We start from the raw sequence: 22174 nt of genomic DNA on the forward strand, positions 1-22174 counted from the left end.
CCCTGCACCGATACCGCGCCGCATCCATACCATCCCTGCACCGATACCGCCCGGCATCCATACCAACCCCGCACCGATACCGCCCCGCATCCATACCATCCCTGCACCGATACCGCCCCGCATCCATATCATCCTGCACCGATACCGCCCCGCATCCATACCATCCCCGCACCGATACCAGCCCAGCATCCATACCATCCCTGCACCGATACCAGCCCAGCATCCATACCATCCCTGCACCGATATCAGCCCCACATCCATACCATCCCTGCACCGATACCGCGCCGCATCCATACCATCCCTGCACCGATACCAGCCCCGCATCCATACCATCCCTGCACCGATACCAGCCCCGCATCCATACCATCCCTGCACCGATACCAGCCCCGCATCCATACCAACCCCGCACCGATACCGCCCCGCATCCATACCATCCCTGCACCGATACCAGCCCCGCATCCATACCATCCCTGCACCGATACCGCCCCGCATCCATACCATCCCTGCACCGATACCAGCCCCGCATCCATACCATCCTGCACCGATACCGCCCCGCATCCATACCAACCCCGCACCGATACCAGCCCCGCATCCATACCATCCTGCACCGATACCAGCCCTGCATCCATACCATCCCTGCACCGATACCAGCCCTGCATCCATACCATCCCTGCACCGATACCAGCCCCGCATCCATACCATCCTGCACCGATACCAGCCCTGCATCCATACCATCCTGCACCAATACCAGCCCTGCATCCATACCATCCCTGCACCGATACCAGCCCCGCATCCATACCATCCCTGCACCGATACCGCGCCGCATCCATACCATCCTGCACCTATACCAGCCCCGCATCCATACCATCCTGCACCGATACCGCGCCGCATCCATACCATCCCTGCACCGATACCGCGCCGCATCCATACCATCCTGCACCTATACCAGCCCCGCATCCATACCATCCTGCACCGATACCGCGCCGCATCCATACCATCCCTGCACGGATACCGCGCCGCATCCATACCATCCCTGCACCGATACCGCCCCGCATCCATACCATCCCTGCACCGATACCAGCCCCGCATCCATACCAACCCCGTACCAATACCAGCCCCGCATCCATACCATCCCCGTACCGATACCAGCCCCGCATCCATACCATCCTGCACCGATACCAGCCCAGCATCCATACCATCCCTGCACCGATACCAGCCCCGCATCCATACCATCCCTGCACCGATACCGCGCCGCATCCATACCATCCCTGCACCGATACCGCCCCGCATCCATACCAACCCCGCACCGATACCGCCCCGCATCCATACCATCCCTGCACCGATACCGCCCCGCATCCATATCATCCTGCACCGATACCGCGCCGCATCCATACCATCCCTGCACCGATACCAGCCCAGCATCCATACCATCCCTGCACCGATACCAGCCCCGCATCCATACCAACCCCGCACCGATACCAGCCCCGCATCCATACCATCCCTGCACCGATACCAGCCCAGCATCCATACCATCCCTGCACCGATATCATACCCACATCCATACCAACCCCGTACCAATACCAGCCCCGCATCAATACCAACCCCGCACCGATACCAGCCCAGCATCCATACCAACCCCGCACCGATACCAGCCCAGCATCCATACCATCCCTGCACCGATACCAGCCCAGCATCCATACCATCCCTGCACCGATACCAGCCCCGCATCCATACCAACCCCGCACCGATACCAGCCCCGCATCCATACCAACCCCGCACCGATACCAGCCCAGCATCCATACCATCCCTGCACCGATACCAGCCCAGCATCCATACCATCCCTGCACCGATATCAGCCCCACATCCATACCAACCCCGTACCAATACCAGCCCCGCATCCATACCATCCCCATACCGATACCAGCCCCGCATCCATACCATCCTGCACCGATACCAGCCCAGCATCCATACCATCCCTGCACCGATACCAGCCCCGCATCCATACCATCCCTGCACCGATACCGCGCCGCATCCATACCATCCCCGCACCGATACCGCCCCGCATCCATACCATCCCCGCACCGATACCGCCCCGCATCCATACCATCCCTGCACCGATACCGCCCCGCATCCATACCATCCCGGCGCGATACCGCCCGCATCCATACCATCCCTGCACCGATACCCCCCGCATCCATACCAACCGTGCACCGATACCAGCCCAGCATCCATACCAACCCCGCACCGATACCAGCCCCTCATCCATACCATCCCTGCACCGATACCAGCCCAGCATCCATACCATCCCTGCACCGATACCAGCCCGCATCCATACCATCCTGCACCGATACCAGCCCCGCATCCATACCAACCCCGCACCGATACCAGCCCCACATCCATACCATCCCAGCACGATACCGCCCGCATCCATACCATCCCTGCACCAATACCAGCCCGCATCCATACCTTCCCTGCACCGATAACAGCCCCGCATCCATACCAACCCCGCACCGATACCAGCCCCGCATCCATACCATCCTGCACCGATACCAGCCCCGCATCCATACCATCCTGCACCGATACCAGCCCCGCATCCATACCATCGATGCACCGATACCAGCCCCGCATCCATACCATCCCTGCACGATACCAGCCCAGCATCCATACCATCCCTGCACCGATACCGCCCCGCATCCATACCATCCCTGCACCGATACCAGCCCCGCATCCATACCATCCCTGCACGATACCAGCCCAGCATCCATACCATCCCTGCACAGATACCGCCCCGCATCCATACCATCCCTGCACCGATACCAGCCCCGCATCCATACCATCCTGCACCGATACCAGCCCAGCATCCATACCATCCCCGCACCGATACCAGCCCCGCATCCATACCATCCCTGCACCGATACCGCCCCGCATCCATACCATCCCTGCACCGATACCAGCCCCGCATCCATACCATCCCTGCACCGATACCGCCCGCGTCCACACCATCCTGCACCGATACCAGCCCAGCATCCATACCATCCCTGCACCGATACCAGCCCAGCATCCATACCATCCCTGCACCGATACCAGCCCCGCATCCATACCATCCCTGCACCGATACCAGCCCAGCATCCATACCATCCTGCACCGATACCAGCCCAGCATCCATACCATCCCTGCACCGATACCAGCCCAGCAACCATACCATCCCTGCACCGATACCAGCCCCGCATCCATACTATCCCTGCACCGATACCGCCCTGCATCCATACCATCCCTGCACCGATACCAGCCCAGCATCCATACCATCCTGCACCGATACCAGCCCCGCATCATACCATCCCTGCACCGATACCAGCCCCGCATCTATACCATCCCTGCACCGATACCAGCCCCGCATCCATACCATCCCTGCACCGATACCGCCCCGCATCCATACCATCCCTGCACCGATACCAGCCCTGCATCCATACCATCCCTGCACCAATACCAGCCCCGCATCCATACCATCCCTGCACCGATACCAGCCCCGCATCCATATCATCTCTGCACCGATACCGCCCCGCATCCATACCATCCCTGCACCGATACCAGCCCCTCATACATACCATCCCTGCACCGATACCAGCCCAGCATCCATACCATCCCTGCACCGATACCAGCCCAGCATCCATACCATCCCTGCACCGATACCAGCCCAGCATCCATATCATCCCTGCACCGATACCAGCCCAGCATCCATACCATCCCTGCACCGATACCAGCCCCGCATCCATACCATCCCTGCACCGATACCGCCCCGCATCCATACCAACCCCGCACCGATACCAGCCCAGCATTCATATCATCCCTGCACCGATACCGCCCCGCATCCATACCATCCCTGCACCGATACCAGCCCAGCATCCATACCATCCCTGCACCGATACCAGACCAGCATCCATACCATCCCTGCACCGATACCGCCCCGCATCCATACCAACCCTGCACCGATACCGCCCCGCATCCATACCAACCCCGTACCGATACCAGCCCAGCATCCATACCATCCCTGCACCGATACCAGCCCCGCATCCATACCATCCCTGCACCGATACCAGCCCCGCATCCATACCATCCCTGCACCGATACCGTCCCGCATCCATACCATCCCTGCACCGATACCGCCCCGCATCCATACCATCCCTGCACCGATAACGCCCCGCATCCATACCATCCCTGCACCGATACCAGCCCAGCATCCATACCATCCCTGCACCGATACCAGCCCAGCATCCATACCATCCCTGCACCGATACCAGCCCCCGCATCCATACCATCCCTGCACCGATACCAGCCCCGCATCCATACCATCCCTGCACCGATACCAGCCCCGCATCCATACCATCCCTGCACCGATACCGCCCCTGCATCCATACCATCCCTGCACCGATATCAGTCCCGCATCCATACCATCCCTGCACCGATACCAGCCCCGCATCCATACCATCCCTGCACCGATATCAGTCTCTCATCCATACCATCCCTGCACCGATACCACCCGGCATCCATACCATCCCTGCACCGATACCGGCCCCACATCCATACCAACCCCGCACAGATATCAGTCCCGCATCCATACCATCCCTGCACCGATATCAGTCCCGCATCCATACCATCCCTGCACCTATACCAGCCCCGCATCCATACCATCCCTGCACCGATATCAGTCCCGCATCCATACCATCCCTGCACCTATACCAGCCCCGCATCCATACCATCCCTGCACCGATACCGCCCCGCATCCATACCATCCCTGCACCGATACCAGCCCGCATCCATACCATCCCTGCACCGATACCCACCCGCATCCATACCCACCCTGCACCGATACCAGCCCCGCATCCATACCATCCCTGCACCGATACCACCCCGCATCCATACCATCCCTGCACCGATATCAGTCCCGCATCCATACCATCCCTGCACCGATACCAACCCTGCATCCATACCATCCCTGCACCGATACCAGCCCCGCATCCATACCATCCCTGCACCGATATCAGCCCCGCATCCATACCATCCCTGCACCGATACCAGCCCCCCGCATCCATACCATCCCTGCACCGATACCAGCCCCACATCCATACCATCCCTGCACCGATACCAGCCCCGCATCCATACCATCCCTGCACCGATACCAGCCCCACATCCATACCATCCCTGCACCGATACCAGCCGCGCATCCATACCATCCCTGCACCGATACCAGCCCCACATCCATACCATCCCTGCACCGATACCAGCCCCGCATCCATACCATCCCTGCACTGATATCAGCCCCGCATCCATAACATCCCTGCACCGATACCAGCCCCACATCCATACCATCCCTGCACCGATACCAGCCCCGCATCCATACCATCCCTGCACCGATACCAGCCCCGCATCCATACCATCCCTGCACCGATACCAGCCGCGCATCCATACCATCCCTGCACCGATACCAGCCCCCGCATCCATACCATCCCTGCACCGATACCAGCCCCGCATCCATACCATCCCTGCACCGATATCAGCCCCGCATCCATAACATCCCTGCACCGATACCAGCCCCACATCCATACCATCCCTGCACCGATACCAGCCCCGCATCCATACCATCCCTGCACCGATACCAGCCCCGCATCCATACCATCCCTGCACCGATACCAGCCCCGCATCCATACCATCCCTGCACTGATACCCCCCCGCATCCATACCATCCCTGCACCGATACCAGCCCCGCATCCATACCATCCCTGCACCGATACCAGCCCCATATCCATATCATCCCTGCACCGATATCAGCCCCGCATCCATACCATCCCTGCATCGATAACAGCCCCGCATCCATACCATCCCTGCACCGATACCAGCCCCGCACCAATATCAGCCCCCGCATCCATACCATCCCTGCACCGATACTGCCCCGCATCCATACCATCCCTGCACCGATATCAGCCCCGCATCCATACCATCCCTGCACCGATACCAGCCCCCCACATCCATACCATCCCTGCACCGATACCGCCCCGCATCCAACCATCCCTGCACCGATACCAGCCCCGCATCCATACCATAACTGCACCGATACCAGCCCCGCATCCATACCTTCCCTGCACCGATACCGCCCCGCATCCATACCAACCCCGCACCGATACCAGCCCAGCATTCATATCATCCCTGCACCGATACCGCCCCGCATCCATACCATCCCTGCACCGATACCAGCCCAGCATCCATACCATCCCTGCACCGATACCAGCCCAGCATCCATACCATCCCTGCACCGATACCGCCCCGCATCCATACCAACCCCGCACCGATACCGCCCCGCATCCATACCAACCCCGCACCGATACCAGCCCAGCATCCATACCATCCCTGCACCGATACCAGCCCCGCATCCATACCATCCCTGCACCGATACCAGCCCCGCATCCATACCATCCCTGCACCGATACCGTCCCGCATCCATACCATCCCTGCACCGATACCGCCCCGCATCCATACCATCCCTGCACCGATACCGCCCCGCATCCATACCATCCCTGCACCGATAACGCCCCGCATCCATACCATCCCTGCACCGATACCAGCCCAGCATCCATACCATCCCTGCACCGATACCAGCCCAGCATCCATACCATCCCTGCACCGATACCAGCCCAGCATCCATACCATCCCTGCACCGATACCAGCCCCGCATCCATACCATCCCTGCACCGATACCAGCCCCGCATCCATACCATCCCTGTACCGATACCGCCCCTGCATCCATACCATCCCTGCACCGATATCAGTCCCGCATCCATACCATCCCTGCACCGATACCAGCCCCGCATCCATACCATCCCTGCACCGATATCAGTCCCGCATCCATACCATCCCTGCACCGATACCACCCGGCATCCATACCATCCCTGCACCGATACCGGCCCCACATCCATACCAACCCCGCACAGATATCAGTCCCGCATCCATACCATCCCTGCACCGATATCAGTCCCGCATCCATACCATCCCTGCACCTATACCAGCCCTGCATCCATACCATCCCTGCACCGATATCAGTCCCGCATCCATACCATCCCTGCACCTATACCAGCCCCGCATCCATACCATCCCTGCACCGATACCGCCCCGCATCCATACCATCCCTGCACCGATACCAGCCCGCATCCATACCATCCCTGCACCGATACCCCCCCGCATCCATACCCACCCTGCACCTATACCAGCCCCGCATCCATACCATCCCTGCACCGATATCAGTCCCGCATCCATACCATCCCTGCACCGATACCAACCCCGCATCCATACCATCCCTGCACCGATACCAGCCCCGCATCCATACCATCCCTGCACCGATATCAGCCCCGCATCCATACCATCCCTGCACCGATACCAGCCCCCCGCATCCATACCATCCCTGCACCGATACCAGCCCCACATCCATACCATCCCTGCACCGATACCAGCCCCGCATCCATACCATCCCTGCACCGATACCAGCCCCACATCCATACCATCCCTGCACCGATACCAGCCGCGCATCCATACCATCCCTGCACCGATACCAGCACCGCATCCATACCATCCCTGCACCGATACCAGCCCAGCATCCATACCATCCCTGCACCGATACCAGCCCAGCATCCATACCATCCCTGCACCGATACCAGCCCAGCATCCATACCATCCCTGCACCGATACCAGCCCAGCATCCATACCATCCCTGCACCGATACCAGCCCCGCATCCATACCATCCCTGCACCGAAACCAGCCGCGCATCCATACCATCCCTGCACCGATACCGCCCCGCATCCATACCATCCCTGCACCGATACCGCCCCGCATCCATACCATCCCTGCACCGATACCAGCCCCGCATCCATACCATCCCTGCACTGATACCCCCCCCGCATCCATACCATCCCTGCACCGATACCAGCCCCGCATACATACCATCCCTGCACCGATACCAGCCCCACATCCATATCATCCCTGCACCGATATCAGCCCCGCATCCATACCATCCCTGCATCGATAACAGCCCCGCATCCATACCATCCCTGCACCGATACCAGCCCCGCACCGATATCAGCCCCCGCATCCATACCATCCCTGCACCGATACTGCCCCGCATCCATACCATCCCTGCACCGATATCAGCCCCGCATCCATACCATCCCTGCACCGATACCAGCCCCCCACATCCATACCATCCCTGCACCGATATCAGCCCCGCATCCATACCATCCCTGCACTGATACCGCCCCGCATCCAACCATCCCTGCACCGATACCAGCCCCGCATCCATACCATACCTGCACCGATACCAGCCCAGCATCCATACAATCCCTGCACCGATACCAGCCCAGCATCCATACCATCCCTGCACCGATACCAGCCCCGCATCCATACCTTCCCTGCACCTATACCAGCCCCGCATCCATACCATCCCTGCACCGATATCAGTCCCGCATCCATACCATCCCTGCACCGATACCAACCCCGCATCCATACCATCCCTGCACCGATACCAGCCCCGCATCCATACCATCCCTGCACCGATATCAGCCCCGCATCCATACCATCCCTGCACCGATACCAGCCCCCCGCATCCATACCATCCCTGCACCGATACCAGCCCCACATCCATACCATCCCTGCACCGATACCAGCCCCGCATCCATACCATCCCTGCACCGATACCAGCCCCACATCCATACCATCCCTGCACCGATACCAGCCGCGCATCCATACCATCCCTGCACCGATACCAGCACCGCATCCATACCATCCCTGCACCGATACCAGCCCAGCATCCATACCATCCCTGCACCGATACCAGCCCAGCATCCATACCATCCCTGCACCGATACCAGCCCAGCATCCATACCATCCCTGCACCGATACCAGCCCAGCATCCATACCATCCCTGCACCGATACCAGCCCCGCATCCATACCATCCCTGCACCGATACCAGCCGCGCATCCATACCATCCCTGCACCGATACCGCCCCGCATCCATACCATCCCTGCACCGATACCGCCCCGCATCCATACCATCCCTGCACCGATACCAGCCCCGCATCCATACCATCCCTGCACTGATACCCCCCCCGCATCCATACCATCCCTGCACCGATACCAGCCCCGCATACATACCATCCCTGCACCGATACCAGCCCCACATCCATATCATCCCTGCACCGATATCAGCCCCGCATCCATACCATCCCTGCATCGATAACAGCCCCGCATCCATACCATCCCTGCACCGATACCAGCCCCGCACCGATATCAGCCCCCGCATCCATACCATCCCTGCACCGATACTGCCCCGCATCCATACCATCCCTGCACCGATATCAGCCCCGCATCCATACCATCCCTGCACCGATACCAGCCCCCCACATCCATACCATCCCTGCACCGATATCAGCCACGCATCCATACCATCCCTGCACTGATACCGCCCCGCATCCAACCATCCCTGCACCGATACCAGCCCCGCATCCATACCATACCTGCACCGATACCAGCCCAGCATCCATACAATCCCTGCACCGATACCAGCCCAGCATCCATACCATCCCTGCACCGATACCAGCCCCGCATCCATACCTTCCCTGCACCGATACCAGCCCCGCATCCATACCATCCCTGCACCGATACTGCCCCGCATCCATACCATCCCTGCACCGATACTGCCCCGCATCCATACCATCCCTGCACCGATACCAGCCTGCATCCATACCATCCCTGCACCGATACCGCCCCGCATCCATACCATCCCTGCACCGATACCGCCCCGCATCTATACCATCCCTGCACCGATACAAGCCCCGCATCCATACCATCCCTGCACCGATACCAGCCCCGCATCCATACCATCCCTGCACCGATATCAGCCCCGCATCCATACCATCCCTGCACCGATACAGCCCCACATCCATACCATCCCTGCACCGATATCAGCCCCGCATCCATACCATCCCTGCACCGATACCAGCACAGCATCCATACCATCCCTGCACCGACACCAGCCCCGCATCCATACCATCCCTGCACCGATATCAGCCCCGCATCCATACCTTCCCTGCACCGATACCAGGACAGCATCCATACCATCCCTGCACCGACACCAGCCCCGCATCCATACCATCCCTGCACCGATACCAGCCCCCTGCATCCATACCATCCCTGCACCGATATCAGCCCCGCATCCATACCATCCCTGCACCGATACCGCCCCGCATCCATACCATCCCTGCACCGATACCAGCCCTGCATCCATACCATCCCTGCACCGATACAAGCCCCGCATCCATACCATCCCTGCACCGATACCAGCCCCGCATCCATACCATCCCTGCACCGATACCAGCACAGCATCCATACCATCCCTGCACCGACACCAGCCCCGCATCCATACCATCCCTGCACCGATATCAGCCCCGCATCCATACCATCCCTGCACCGATACCAGCCCCCCACATCCATACCATCCCTGCACCGATATCAGCCCCGCATCCATACCATCCCTGCACCGATACCGCCCCGCATCCAACCATCCCTGCACCGATACCAGCCCCGCATCCATACCATACCTGCACCGATACCAGCCCCGCATCCATACCTTCCCTGCACCGATACCAGCCCCGCATCCATACCATCCCTGCACCGATACTGCCCCGCATCCATACCATCCCTGCACCGATACTGCCCCGCATCCATACCATCCCTGCACCGATACCAGCCTGCATCCATACCATCCCTGCACCGATACCGCCCCGCATCCATACCATCCCTGCACCGATACAAGCCCTGCATCCATACCATCCCTGCACCGATACCAGCCCCGCATCCATACCATCCCTGCACCGATATCAGCCCCGCATCCATACCATCCCTGCACCGATACAGCCCCACATCCATACCATCCCTGCACCGATATCAGCCCTGCATCCATACCATCCCTGCACCGATACCAGCACAGCATCCATACCATCCCTGCACCGACACCAGCCCCGCATCCATACCATCCCTGCACCGATATCAGCCCCGCATCCATACCTTCCCTGCACCGATACCAGGACAGCATCTATACCATCCCTGCACCGACACTAGCCCCGCATCCATACCATCCCTGCACCGATATCAGCCCCGCATCCATACCAACCCTGCACCGATACCAGCACAGCATCCATACCTTCCCTGCACCAATACCAGCCCCGCATCCATACCTTCCCTGCACCGATACCAGCACAGCATCCATACCATCCCTGCACCGACACCAGCCCCGCATCCATACCATCCCTGCACCGATATCAGCCCCGCATCCATACCAACCCTGCACCGATACCAGCACAGCATCCATACCATCCCTGCACCGATACCAGCCCGCATCCATACCATCCCTGCACTGATACCAGCCCCGCATCCATACCAACCCTGCACCGATACCAGCCCCGCATCCATACCAACCCACCACCGATACCAGCCCCCGCATCCATACAATCCCTGCATTGATACTAGCACAGCATCCATACCATCTCTGCACCGATACCGCCCCGCATCCATACCTTCCCTGCACCGATACCGCCCCGCATCCATACCATCCCTGCACCGATACCGCCCAGCATCCATACCATCCCTGCACCGATACCAACCCGCATCCATACCATCCCTGCACCGATACCCCCCCGCATCCATACCATCTCTGCACCGATACCGCCCGCATCCATACCTTCCCTGCACCGATACCAGCCCCGCATCCATACCTTCCCTGCACCGATACCGCCCCGCATCCATACCTTCCCTGCACCGATACTGCCCCGCATCCATACCATCCCTGCACCGATACCAACCCGCATCCATACCATCCCTGCACCGATATCAGCCCCGCATCCATACTTTCCCTGCACCGATACCAGCACAGCATCCATACCTTCCCTGCACCGATACCAGCCCCGCATCCATACCATCCCTGCACCGATATCAGCCCCGCATCCATACCATTCCTGCACCGATATCAGCCCCGCATCCATACCATCCCTGCACCGATACAGCCCCACATCCATACCATCCCTGCACCGACACCAGCCCCGCATCCATACCATCCCTGCACCGATATCAGCCCAGCATCCATACAATCCCTGCACCGATATCAGCCCAGCATCCATACAATCCCTGCATTGATACCAGCCCCGCATCCATACCATCTCTGCACCGATACCGCCCCGCATCCATACCATCCCTGCACCGATATCAGCCCCGCATCCATACCTTCCCTGCACCGATACCAGCACAGCATCCATACCTTGCCTGCACCGATACCAGCACAGCATCCATACCTTCCCTGCACCGATACCAGCCCCGCATCCATACCATCCCTGCACCGATATCAGCCCCGCATCCATACCATCCCTGCACCGATACCAGCCTCGCATCCATACCATCCCTGCACCGATATCAGCCCCGCATCCATACCATCCCTGCACCAATATCAGCCCCGCATCCATACCTTCCCTGCACCGATACCAACCCGCATCCATACCATCCCTGCACCGATATCAGCCCCGCATCCATACCTTCCCTGCACCGATACCAGCACAGCATCCATACCTTGCCTGCACCGATATCAGCCCCGCATCCATACTATCCCTGCACCGATAACGTCCCACACCGATATAGAAAGAGATAAGATTCCTAAGATATGGTTGTAGAAAGATATAAGATTCCAGAGATAAACCAGTAGAAAAAGATAAGTCTCCTGAGATATGGCTGTACAAAGAGATTAGATTTCTGAGATATGGCTGTAGGGAGACATATGTTTCCTGAAATATGGCTGTAAACAGATATAAGATTCCTGAGATTTGACTGTACGAAGATAAGACTCCTTCATCTGGAAGTATAACAGATTTGCTTCCTTAGATATGTCTCTAGAAAGAGAGGAGAGTTCTGAGATGTATGTAGAAAAAAAATTAGATTCCTAAAATAAATCTGTAGAAAGCGAATAGATTCGTAAAATGTGGCTGTAGAAATAGATTATATTCCTGAGATATGGCTGTAGAAATAGATTATATTCCCGAGATATGGCTGTAGAAGTAGATTATATTCCTGAGATATGGCTGTAGAAATAGATTATTTTCCTGAGATATGGCTGTAGAAATAGATTATATTCCCGAGATATGGCTGTAGAAATAGATTATATTCCCGAGATATGGCTGTAGAAATAGATTATATTCCCGAGATATGGCTGTAGAAATAGATTATATTCCTGAGATATGGCTGTAGAAATAGATTATATTCCTGAGATATGGCTGTAGAAATAGATTATATTCCTGAGATATGGCTGTAGAAATAGATTATATTCCTGAGATATGGCTGTAGAAATAGATTATATTCCTGGGATATGGCTGTAGAAATAGATTATATTCCTGAGATATGGCTGTTGAAGGAGTTTAGATTTCTAAGATATCTCTATAAAAAGAGATAGGGTTCTGCGATATGGCTGTAGAGAAATAAAAGATTCCTGAGATTTGGATGTAGAAAGGGATAAGATTCCTGAGATTTTTTGTATAGTAGAACAAACAATTCATAGTCATGGCTGCAACGTTGAAACCGGAGTCAGTGGAATCTTTGATAAGCGCCTAGTGTGTGAAACGCGTTAGAGTTGCCAGTACACGTTGGTTGCTATGCTATTTGTTGTCCGTGAATGAAACTGTTTTTAACCAGCAAGTCACTCCATGGAGCCTGTTTTTTCATCAAGGAGCTGTACTTTCCTCTTACCTGCGGTCAGGGCCGCCGACAGGTGTGGACAGAAGGGACAGGTGTCCCGGGCCCAGAGGCTGTGGGGAGCCAGGAACCGCGGCCGGGCCCCGGCTCTCCATCAGCTGCCTACAGGCCTCTCCCGCCACCGTGTCCCGAGCTTCCACCTCTGGTGCACGACGGCCCTCTCTGACGTCCGTGCTCCGGAAGTAAGGTGGTGATGGAGGAAGTCAGGAAAAGAGGGAGTAAGAGTGAGACGTGGGGGGGGTGATTGACGAAGAAGGAGTGAGATGGAGGGAAGAGAAATACATGGGAAGAGGGGGGAAATAGGGGGCCTCGTGAGGTGTGAAGTGGGGGAGATCGCGATACCGCTGACACGGGGGGGGGGGGGGGTTTGGGGGCTCCAGAAGTAACTCTAGTCCTGGGCCCCGAGAAATCTTTCAGCGGCCCTGCCTGCGGTGCAGTTGGACTTTCTTTGATTCCTGAGATATATCTGTATAAAGAGATTTGATTTCTGAGATATGGTTGTAGAAAGAGGTTAGATTCCTGAGCTGTGGCTGTAGAAATATAACAGATTCTTTGATATAGATGTAGGAAGAGATTAGATTTCTAAAGTACGGTACAGTATATCTGTAGAACAAGATAAGATTTTTGAGGTTTGGCTGTAGAACGGTGTTTCCCAACTCCAGTCCTCAGGGAACCCCAACAGGTCAGGTCTTAAGGATATCCCTGTTCCAGCACAGTTGGGTCAATCAGCGGCTCAATCATTTTGACTGAGCCACCTGTGCTGAAGCAGGGATATCCTTAAGACCTGACCTGTTGGGGTTCCCTGAGGACTGGAGTTTGGAAACACTGCTGTAGAAAGAGATACAATTCCTGAGAGCTGGCTGTAGAAAGGAGTAAGATTGTGATTAGATTACCCAGATATGTCGTTAGAAAGAGATAAGATTTCTTATACAGTATATGTGTTTAGAAGGATACAATTCCTGAGATATGGCTTTAGAAAGAGATAAGATACATTTCCCCCATGTGGGCTTCCCCCTTTCTCTCATTTGGCCTTCAACAGTGGACTGCAGCCAGAACCCACAGCACCCACAAGGATGGCCACTACCTAGACCTGGTTTTCACTAAAAACTTTTCTCTCTCTGATTTCTCCATTTCCCCCTTTGCTATCTCTAACCATCACCTCATCTCATCTCATTTTCTCTCTCACTTCTCCCGTTCTCCACCTCCATCTACCCCTCGGTTCTGCAGAGACCTGCGCTCTATTAACGTATCAGTTTTTTATTCCACTTTACGCTCCTCCCTCTCCTCTCTCAGTTCTGCTACAGACCCTGACAACCTGGTCAGGAACTACAACTCTGCCCTGTCCTCCTCTCTTGATCTACATGCCCCGCTTTCTCTCTGCCGTTCTCGCCCTTATAACCCCAGACCCTGGCTAAATTCCCACACGCGCATGCTGCGTTCCTTCACTCGTTCCTCTGAACGCCTCGGAGGAAATCTCACACTCTCGCAGACTTCCTTCACTACAAATTGATGCTATCCTGTTTCTTCACTAATCAACATGCACAAGTCTAACCCACACCGACTCTTCTCTGTCTTTGACTCCCTACTCAAACCACCCTCTGCAGCCTGTTCTTTTTCCTCCATCTCACCTCAGGACTTTGTCGACTATTTCAAGGAAAAGGTGGAATCCATACGTCAGGCCACCCCCCTGTATCCTCCTGCCATCCTACACCTCTTCCTAACTCTTCTCCTGCATTCCTTGACTCTTTATCTGCTGTCACAGAGGAGGATGTGTCACTGTTGATCTCCTCTTCTCCCTCTACCACCTGCCCTATTGATCCCATTCCCTCTCATCTCCTAAAATCTCTCACTCCTACTATAATCCCTATGCTTACACACATTTTTAACTCCTCCCTCTACTCTGGTACGTTTCCCTCTTCTTCAAACATGCAACTGTCATGCCATTACTCAAAAACAGCAAGCTTGACCTTACCTGTCTAACTATTGGCCTACCTCCCTTCTGCCTTTTGCCTCTAAACTCCCTGAACGTCTTGTATTCTCTCGCTTGCTCCATTTTCTCACCACCTATTCTCTCCTATACCCTCTACAATCTGGCTTCCGCACTGCTCACTCCACTGAAACAGCCCTCAGTAAGCTAACTATAGACCACAATACTGCCAAAGACAGAGATCATTACACTCTGCTTATATTGCTTGACCTCTCTGCAGCATTTGACACAGTGGACCACCCTCTTCTCCTTCACATTCTCCATTCTCTTGGTATTCGAAACAAAGCTCTATCCTGGATCTCCTCTTACCTCTCCCATCGTACTTTCAGTGTCTCTTTTGCAAACACCTCCTCCTCTATCAATCTCTCTGTGGGGGTACCCCAGGGCTCTGTCCTGGGATCTCTCCTCTTTTCTCTTTACACACCCTCTCTAGGTGACCTAATCACATCTCTTGGGTTCAAATATCACCTCTATGCTGACACACAAATTTACTTTTCTACCCCTGACCTTACACCTGATGTACAGACCAAAGTTTCTTAATGTCTCTCTGCTATATTTTCCTGGATGGCCCTCCACCGACAACTTAACATGGCAAAAACAGAGCTCATCATACTTCCTCCCAAACCTGGCCCCATCTCCTCCTTCCAAATTACTGTTGGAAGTACTATCATTCACCCAGTAGCCCAAGCACGCTGGCTAGGGGTCACACTCGACTCCTCTCTCACATTCAAAAGGTGGCAAAAGGTTTTTTTTCCTCCGCAATATTACCAAAATACGCCCTTTCCTCTGTTGCTCGACTACAAAAATTCTGACACAGACCCTCATTCTCTCCCGTCTCGACTACTGTAACCTCCTGCTGTCTGGCCTTCCTGCCTCTCACCTGTGTCCCCTACAATCTATCCTAAATGCTGCTGCCAGAATCACTCTACTATTTCCTAAATCTGTCTCAGCGCCTCCCCTCATGAAATCCCTCTCCTGGCGTCCGATCAAATCCTGCATCTCGCACTCAATTCTCCTCCTCACTTTTAAAGCTTTACACTCTTCTGCCCCTCCTTACATCTCAGCCCTAATTTCTCGCTATGCACCATCCCGACTCTTGTGTTCTGCTCAAGGATGTCTTCTTTCTACCCCCTTTGTATCTAAAGCCCTCTCCTGTCTTAAAGCTTTCTCACTGACTGCCCCACACCTCTGGAATGCCCTTCCCCTCAGTACCCGACTAGCACCCTCTCTATCCACCTTTAAGACCCACCTTAAAACACACCTGCTTAAGGAATCATGAGTTGCTCCATGGCTGATAATTAACACCTCATACATAAAGCTTGGCCCCCTGCAGACGCACTTACCAGAACGCCCTCCTACTGTCTCTGTACGTTCCTCCTACCTACCAATTAGACTGTAAGCTCCTCGGAGCAGGGACTCCTTTTCCTTAATGTTACTTTTATGTCTGAAGCACTTCTCCCTTTTATGTGTTATTTATGTTATTTATATGATTGTCACGTGTATTACTGCTGTGAAGCGCTGTGTACATTAATGGCGCTATATAAATAAAATGCAAACTGGGAAAGGCTGTACACCTATAAACATAAAACAAAAATCGATACAATCGACTCCTGGTCCAGAGACCTGTGCGGTATTCCAAATCAATATGGATAAATGGAAGAAGCAAGGCCCTACGGATTTAGATATAGGTAATTTATTGCCAATAAATCGCCGTTTCGGCCTCCTAGGCCTTTTTCAAGAATGCCTAGTGAGGCCGAAACGTCGCTGTATAAACACAGACATGCATACATGTTAGTACATTCAGAGATTGTTTAGCCATCGGAATGTTATAGTATGTTACAGAACTATACACTTTTGTTAACACAATTAAAGAAAGTTAATAAGTAGTCATAGTAACTGTGCTTGTCCATCTTAATACATTTTTGTTTCCCACAATTTCACGTCTAATTCCCATGACCCCCGGTGTATTTTGCTAGTTGCCCCACACGTTCCAGTTTCTATTACAGATGGAATCTAATGTGCTATTATGCATAATATTCTTGTAATGCACGTTCTTGTGTGATATATTCAGTTGGATCACCCTTCTACAAATCAGAAATCTGAGGGGGGCAAACGGCTCCTGGTACGGCTTCCCGCGATATTGGTACCCACACGCTGTGCCCAGCTGTTAGCAGGTATTGCTGCATATCTACCCTTATACTCTGGTACCTCTGCCGAGGTCAGAGTATTATATTTACTGGGTTTATGGCACCCTGCATCTCCCGACTCCTCGGGCAATGTATCTGTGTGTGCAGAAACAGGCCAAACTTTGCCGAACTCATGCCCGTGCACGTTGTTTATCACTAGCACATAATATAGGCGTTTATATAATATTGGTGTTTCCAACTGATTATTTTACCCAGTAATAGTGTTTTGCTGACCCTATAGCACAGTGCGGTCAGCCCTGCTGTTTCACCTATATCAAAAGAGCACTGAGCTTTAAGCTGGGGCCATGGTGTCTTCGCCCGCGCGGAGGCTGTGAGGTAAGCGGGTGCTTTCCCTGGCCATGTTGGACAGGCCGTGGGGGGCGTCCTTAGGGGCATCACGGAGCTGGTTCGCCCTCATTGGACAAACCGTTCCCGTGACCGGTCTGTCGCGCCAAGAAATCAGTTTGAACTGATTTCTCACGCAACGCGCGCCCCCTCCCGCTTCCGCGCGCATGCGCACGCATGGCACATGGCCGCGAACACTGTCTGTTCGCTCAGCGTGCGGACGCCTCCGCACGGTCTGCGGTACCATGGCCCCAGCCTAAGATCTGAAGGAGACTTGCAAAACCAGGTCACAGAAATCCTGCAACTGGTGATCGGGATCAGCCTTCCTGCTCCCTAATTAGGCTCTCATGTACCGTATACGTGGCCAACTAATCAGTAGAGATGGGCAAATTGTTAGCCAAAATTCGAATTTGCTGCTAAAACACCATATTTCCTCTTATTAAAAAAAAAATACAAATTGGAAAAAAGAAAACGTTCAAAATCGTTAAAAAATAAAAAAAAAATAGAAAAATAAATCAAATCAAAAGTTGAATAAAATGCAGGGCAGGGTTTTTGGTCAGCTTTGTAAGGGAAATGTGGATAATTTCGCTCACATTTTGGACCCTGAAACGTTCCTTCGCAATATCCGTGAATGTTCCATTTTTCTCCCCCCCGAAGGTTCGAACACCAGTTCCGCCCGGCGCCCAGCTCTAGTAATCAGCTGCGCTGCCGGGTTATTACACACGACGACGTCATTACATACGCTATGAAATACTACCTCTGTGATGCATAAACTTCACTCCAAATTTATGGAGGAGACTAAAATGTTCCTCTCTTGTTTTATCTTCCAGTCGATTTGGTACCAAGTGCGCCCGCTGTGGCAGGCAGATCTATGCCAGCGACTGGGTGAGGAGAGCGCGGGGTAACGCCTATCACCTAGCCTGCTTCGCCTGTTACTCCTGTAAAAGGCAGCTGTCCACGGGGGAGGAGTTTGGCCTTGTGGAAGAGAAAGTCCTCTGCAGGATTCATTATGACACTATGATAGAAAACCTCAAGCGAGCAGCTGAAAATGGTAGGAAGACCCTTCACCTATTGCACAGAAAAACACCAACTTGGTGCTGCAGATATCTGCCTTTTTGGGACATTAAACAGTATTCCTTACATTGGACACCGTGCTCTGAAGCGGGGCGGGTGGGAGGAAGTCCTTATTCTCACAAAGGGTGTTGGATTCGTTGGACAGCTTCCCAGCAGTGGAAGGCTAGTCCCAGAATTCACAAATAGATACAAGGCGATCATTACAAAAAGAAAGCCAATCGGGCGGGAGCCGAGTGATTCTTATGGGCTATAAATGTTCTACGTTGCAATGTTTCTAAGGCTGCGCTTATAGTGATGGCGACGCGCCGCCGCCACGTCAAAACAAATGCATTGTCGCCGTCGGCGGCGCTTATAGTGCACGCGACGGCGTGACCAAGTGACAGCGCCGCTACCAAAAATCTGGTAGTCACTGTTATTTCATTTTTTTCAGCGACGGTTTCCACTTGTGGCCAATCAGAGAGCCTCTCCATCCCTCTGCCCTCCCCCTTTCTGACGTCACTGGCCTTGTAGCCAACGATGTCGCCTAAACTTAAATTACAACTATCGCAATGGCGACGGCGACGGGTTACGTCATCGGTCGCCGTCACCGGCAGTATAAGCGCAGCCTTACGGTAGAATAAATGTTTTTACCTCCATGAAACGTGTGCATTATATAGTGTTGTTAAGTACCTCTATAGCTCTTCACATAACAGGCAGAACGTATAGCAGCCCTGCTCTGTCTCCATGCAGTAGATTTGACTGTAACGTGCTCCCGCTGCCCTCTAACAAACCTTAAACCCGGCATGCGATGTCCACTGCTGGAGGAGATTAATGGGTGTAAGGGATGACCCATACTGGCTCCGGCTGTAATTATTTGTGCATTCTGATTAAGTTTTTGAGTCTCACTTGAGTTCAGAGAATCCACTTTTGCCTGGTGGATCCCAGTCATACCCAGGTTTTGATTTTTATTGCTGTGTGTTCATTCCTTGAGGTGGAGTTCCCAGGCATGAAATGTTACAGAAGCAAAAGTATCATTAGATGAGTGGTGGTCTCTTCCAAGAGCATAACAAACTGAATCTCTTCCACCATTTTGCTTCTTGGATTTTTTCTGCTTGTCAGCTGACAGTTTCCAAAAAGCTCCAGGTTGTCCACTTGTTGCAGAATGAAAAACAAACATGACTGCACTAGTTATAGATCCTCAAGAGTTGATCAGGTCTGAACCACAGACCCAAAATCCCTTCTAATCCCTCACAGACCAGTCATTCTCTGGGAGTATCCTGGAGACTAGCATTCAGAGTAGCAGGGTAACTAGCCCAAGGCCCCCAACCAAAAGCCATTCAATTCATTCATTTGATTTATGGAACATGGACTTTTCTGGACTTTTTAAAATGATTTCTGATTATTTTAAGGTTTGAACTTATTCCATATTTTCCATGTGCTGGTTTCATGTGAGGTGTGTGATTGGCTGGTCTACCTTGTGCTAGTTTCAAGTTGTGTGTGATTAGTTGCCTTCTGGCTGAGTTTTCTGGTAAAGCTTCCTGTGATTACTTGGTGGGGTGTCTGTGATATCACAGATTGCTGTCACGTGACTTGTGCTGTAGAACGAATCCCGGTGTGTTTTTTTTGATGTGGTTAAATTTGGAAGTGACTGTGTTGTGTTGTTTTTATCCGATGTCCTTCTATTGTGCCTTGTGCAGGTTCAGACAGTAGAGAGGGGACCAAAACCTTTATGTAGATATGCAAGTGAAAGGAGACAAACAAAGGGAGGAATAGAAATGACTAACAGCAGAAAAGGACAGTTCTGTTGAGAGAGACAAAGGTAAAACAGGCCATCTTAATCATTATTTTTGCTCCGTCTTCACAGCTGGAGGTGAATGGAGTTGGACACAGGTCCATTTACAGAGCAGAAAGTCTTACTGGATCTTTTAAAACTGAAAGTGGACATATCGATGGGGGTCAGATGGGCTACATCCAAGGATATTAAAAGAGAGTAGGGGTGTGTTGGCAACACCATTAAGATAACTAATTAACCAGTCACTATTAACAGGTGTAGTTCAAGATGACTGGAGAAGAACAAGAGCAGGGCTGTCGACAGGGGGGAAAGCCGGGACAAGTGTCTCAAGCCTGGCGGCTCTGGGGGGCCTGGCCAGCCGATGCCAGAAGTTCGGGGTGCCCAGAAGTCAGGCCCAACTTCCGTATCCGGCCGCTGGCGCCTCCGTGTGCCACAAGGCCTGAGTACCCCTCTGCTGTGGGATCCTCCCTACCTCCCCCCTCCCATCTAGGTAAGATTCAGCACCCTACCCTCATGGTCAGCTACCCGGGCGCCAGAAAAGCTGTCGGCGGACCTGAGCAAGAGTAGTCCCACTTCACAAAAGTGGAAGTAGGGAAGAGGCAGGTAACTACAGGCCAGTAAGTGCGACGTTACCTAGATATTAGTAAGATCTTTGACATTGTCCCTCATAGAAGACTGATAAACGGGTTGCCATGCTTGGGATTGGACTCTAAGATGGATAAGACATTGGTGGAAGGATCGCGGCAGAGGGCTGGTAAAGGCATTCAGAGTAGGGAAAGGTGACCAGTTGAGTCCATTATTGATCTCTCCTCGGACCAGTGGTCTTTAATATCTTTATTAGTGACAAATAGTCTGGAAGAGAAATGTGTGCCCTTTTTCAGATGACACAAAGATTTGAAACAGGGTTGACACGCCAGGAGGGATAAACAAAATGATGAATGATTTAGGTAGATTGGTTGAAATGGTCAAGAGTGTGGCAATA

At 54.0% G+C, this 22174-nt stretch overlaps 1 protein-coding gene across 1 annotated transcript in view; it reads left to right on the plus strand.

The window, feature by feature from the left end:
* The window catches only part of LHX6 (LIM homeobox 6), a 101642-nt gene that overhangs the window by 63379 nt on the left and 16089 nt on the right, over nt 1–22174 (plus strand). The window contains exon 5 of the mRNA XM_075579340.1: nt 19178–19398. Within this exon, the coding sequence (XP_075435455.1) occupies nt 19178–19398 (221 nt within the window). The remainder of the gene's footprint in view (nt 1–19177; nt 19399–22174) is intronic.

This window comes from Ascaphus truei, chromosome 21 (genome assembly GCF_040206685.1).
Source record: "Ascaphus truei isolate aAscTru1 chromosome 21, aAscTru1.hap1, whole genome shotgun sequence".
Lineage (NCBI taxonomy): Eukaryota > Metazoa > Chordata > Amphibia > Anura > Ascaphidae > Ascaphus > Ascaphus truei.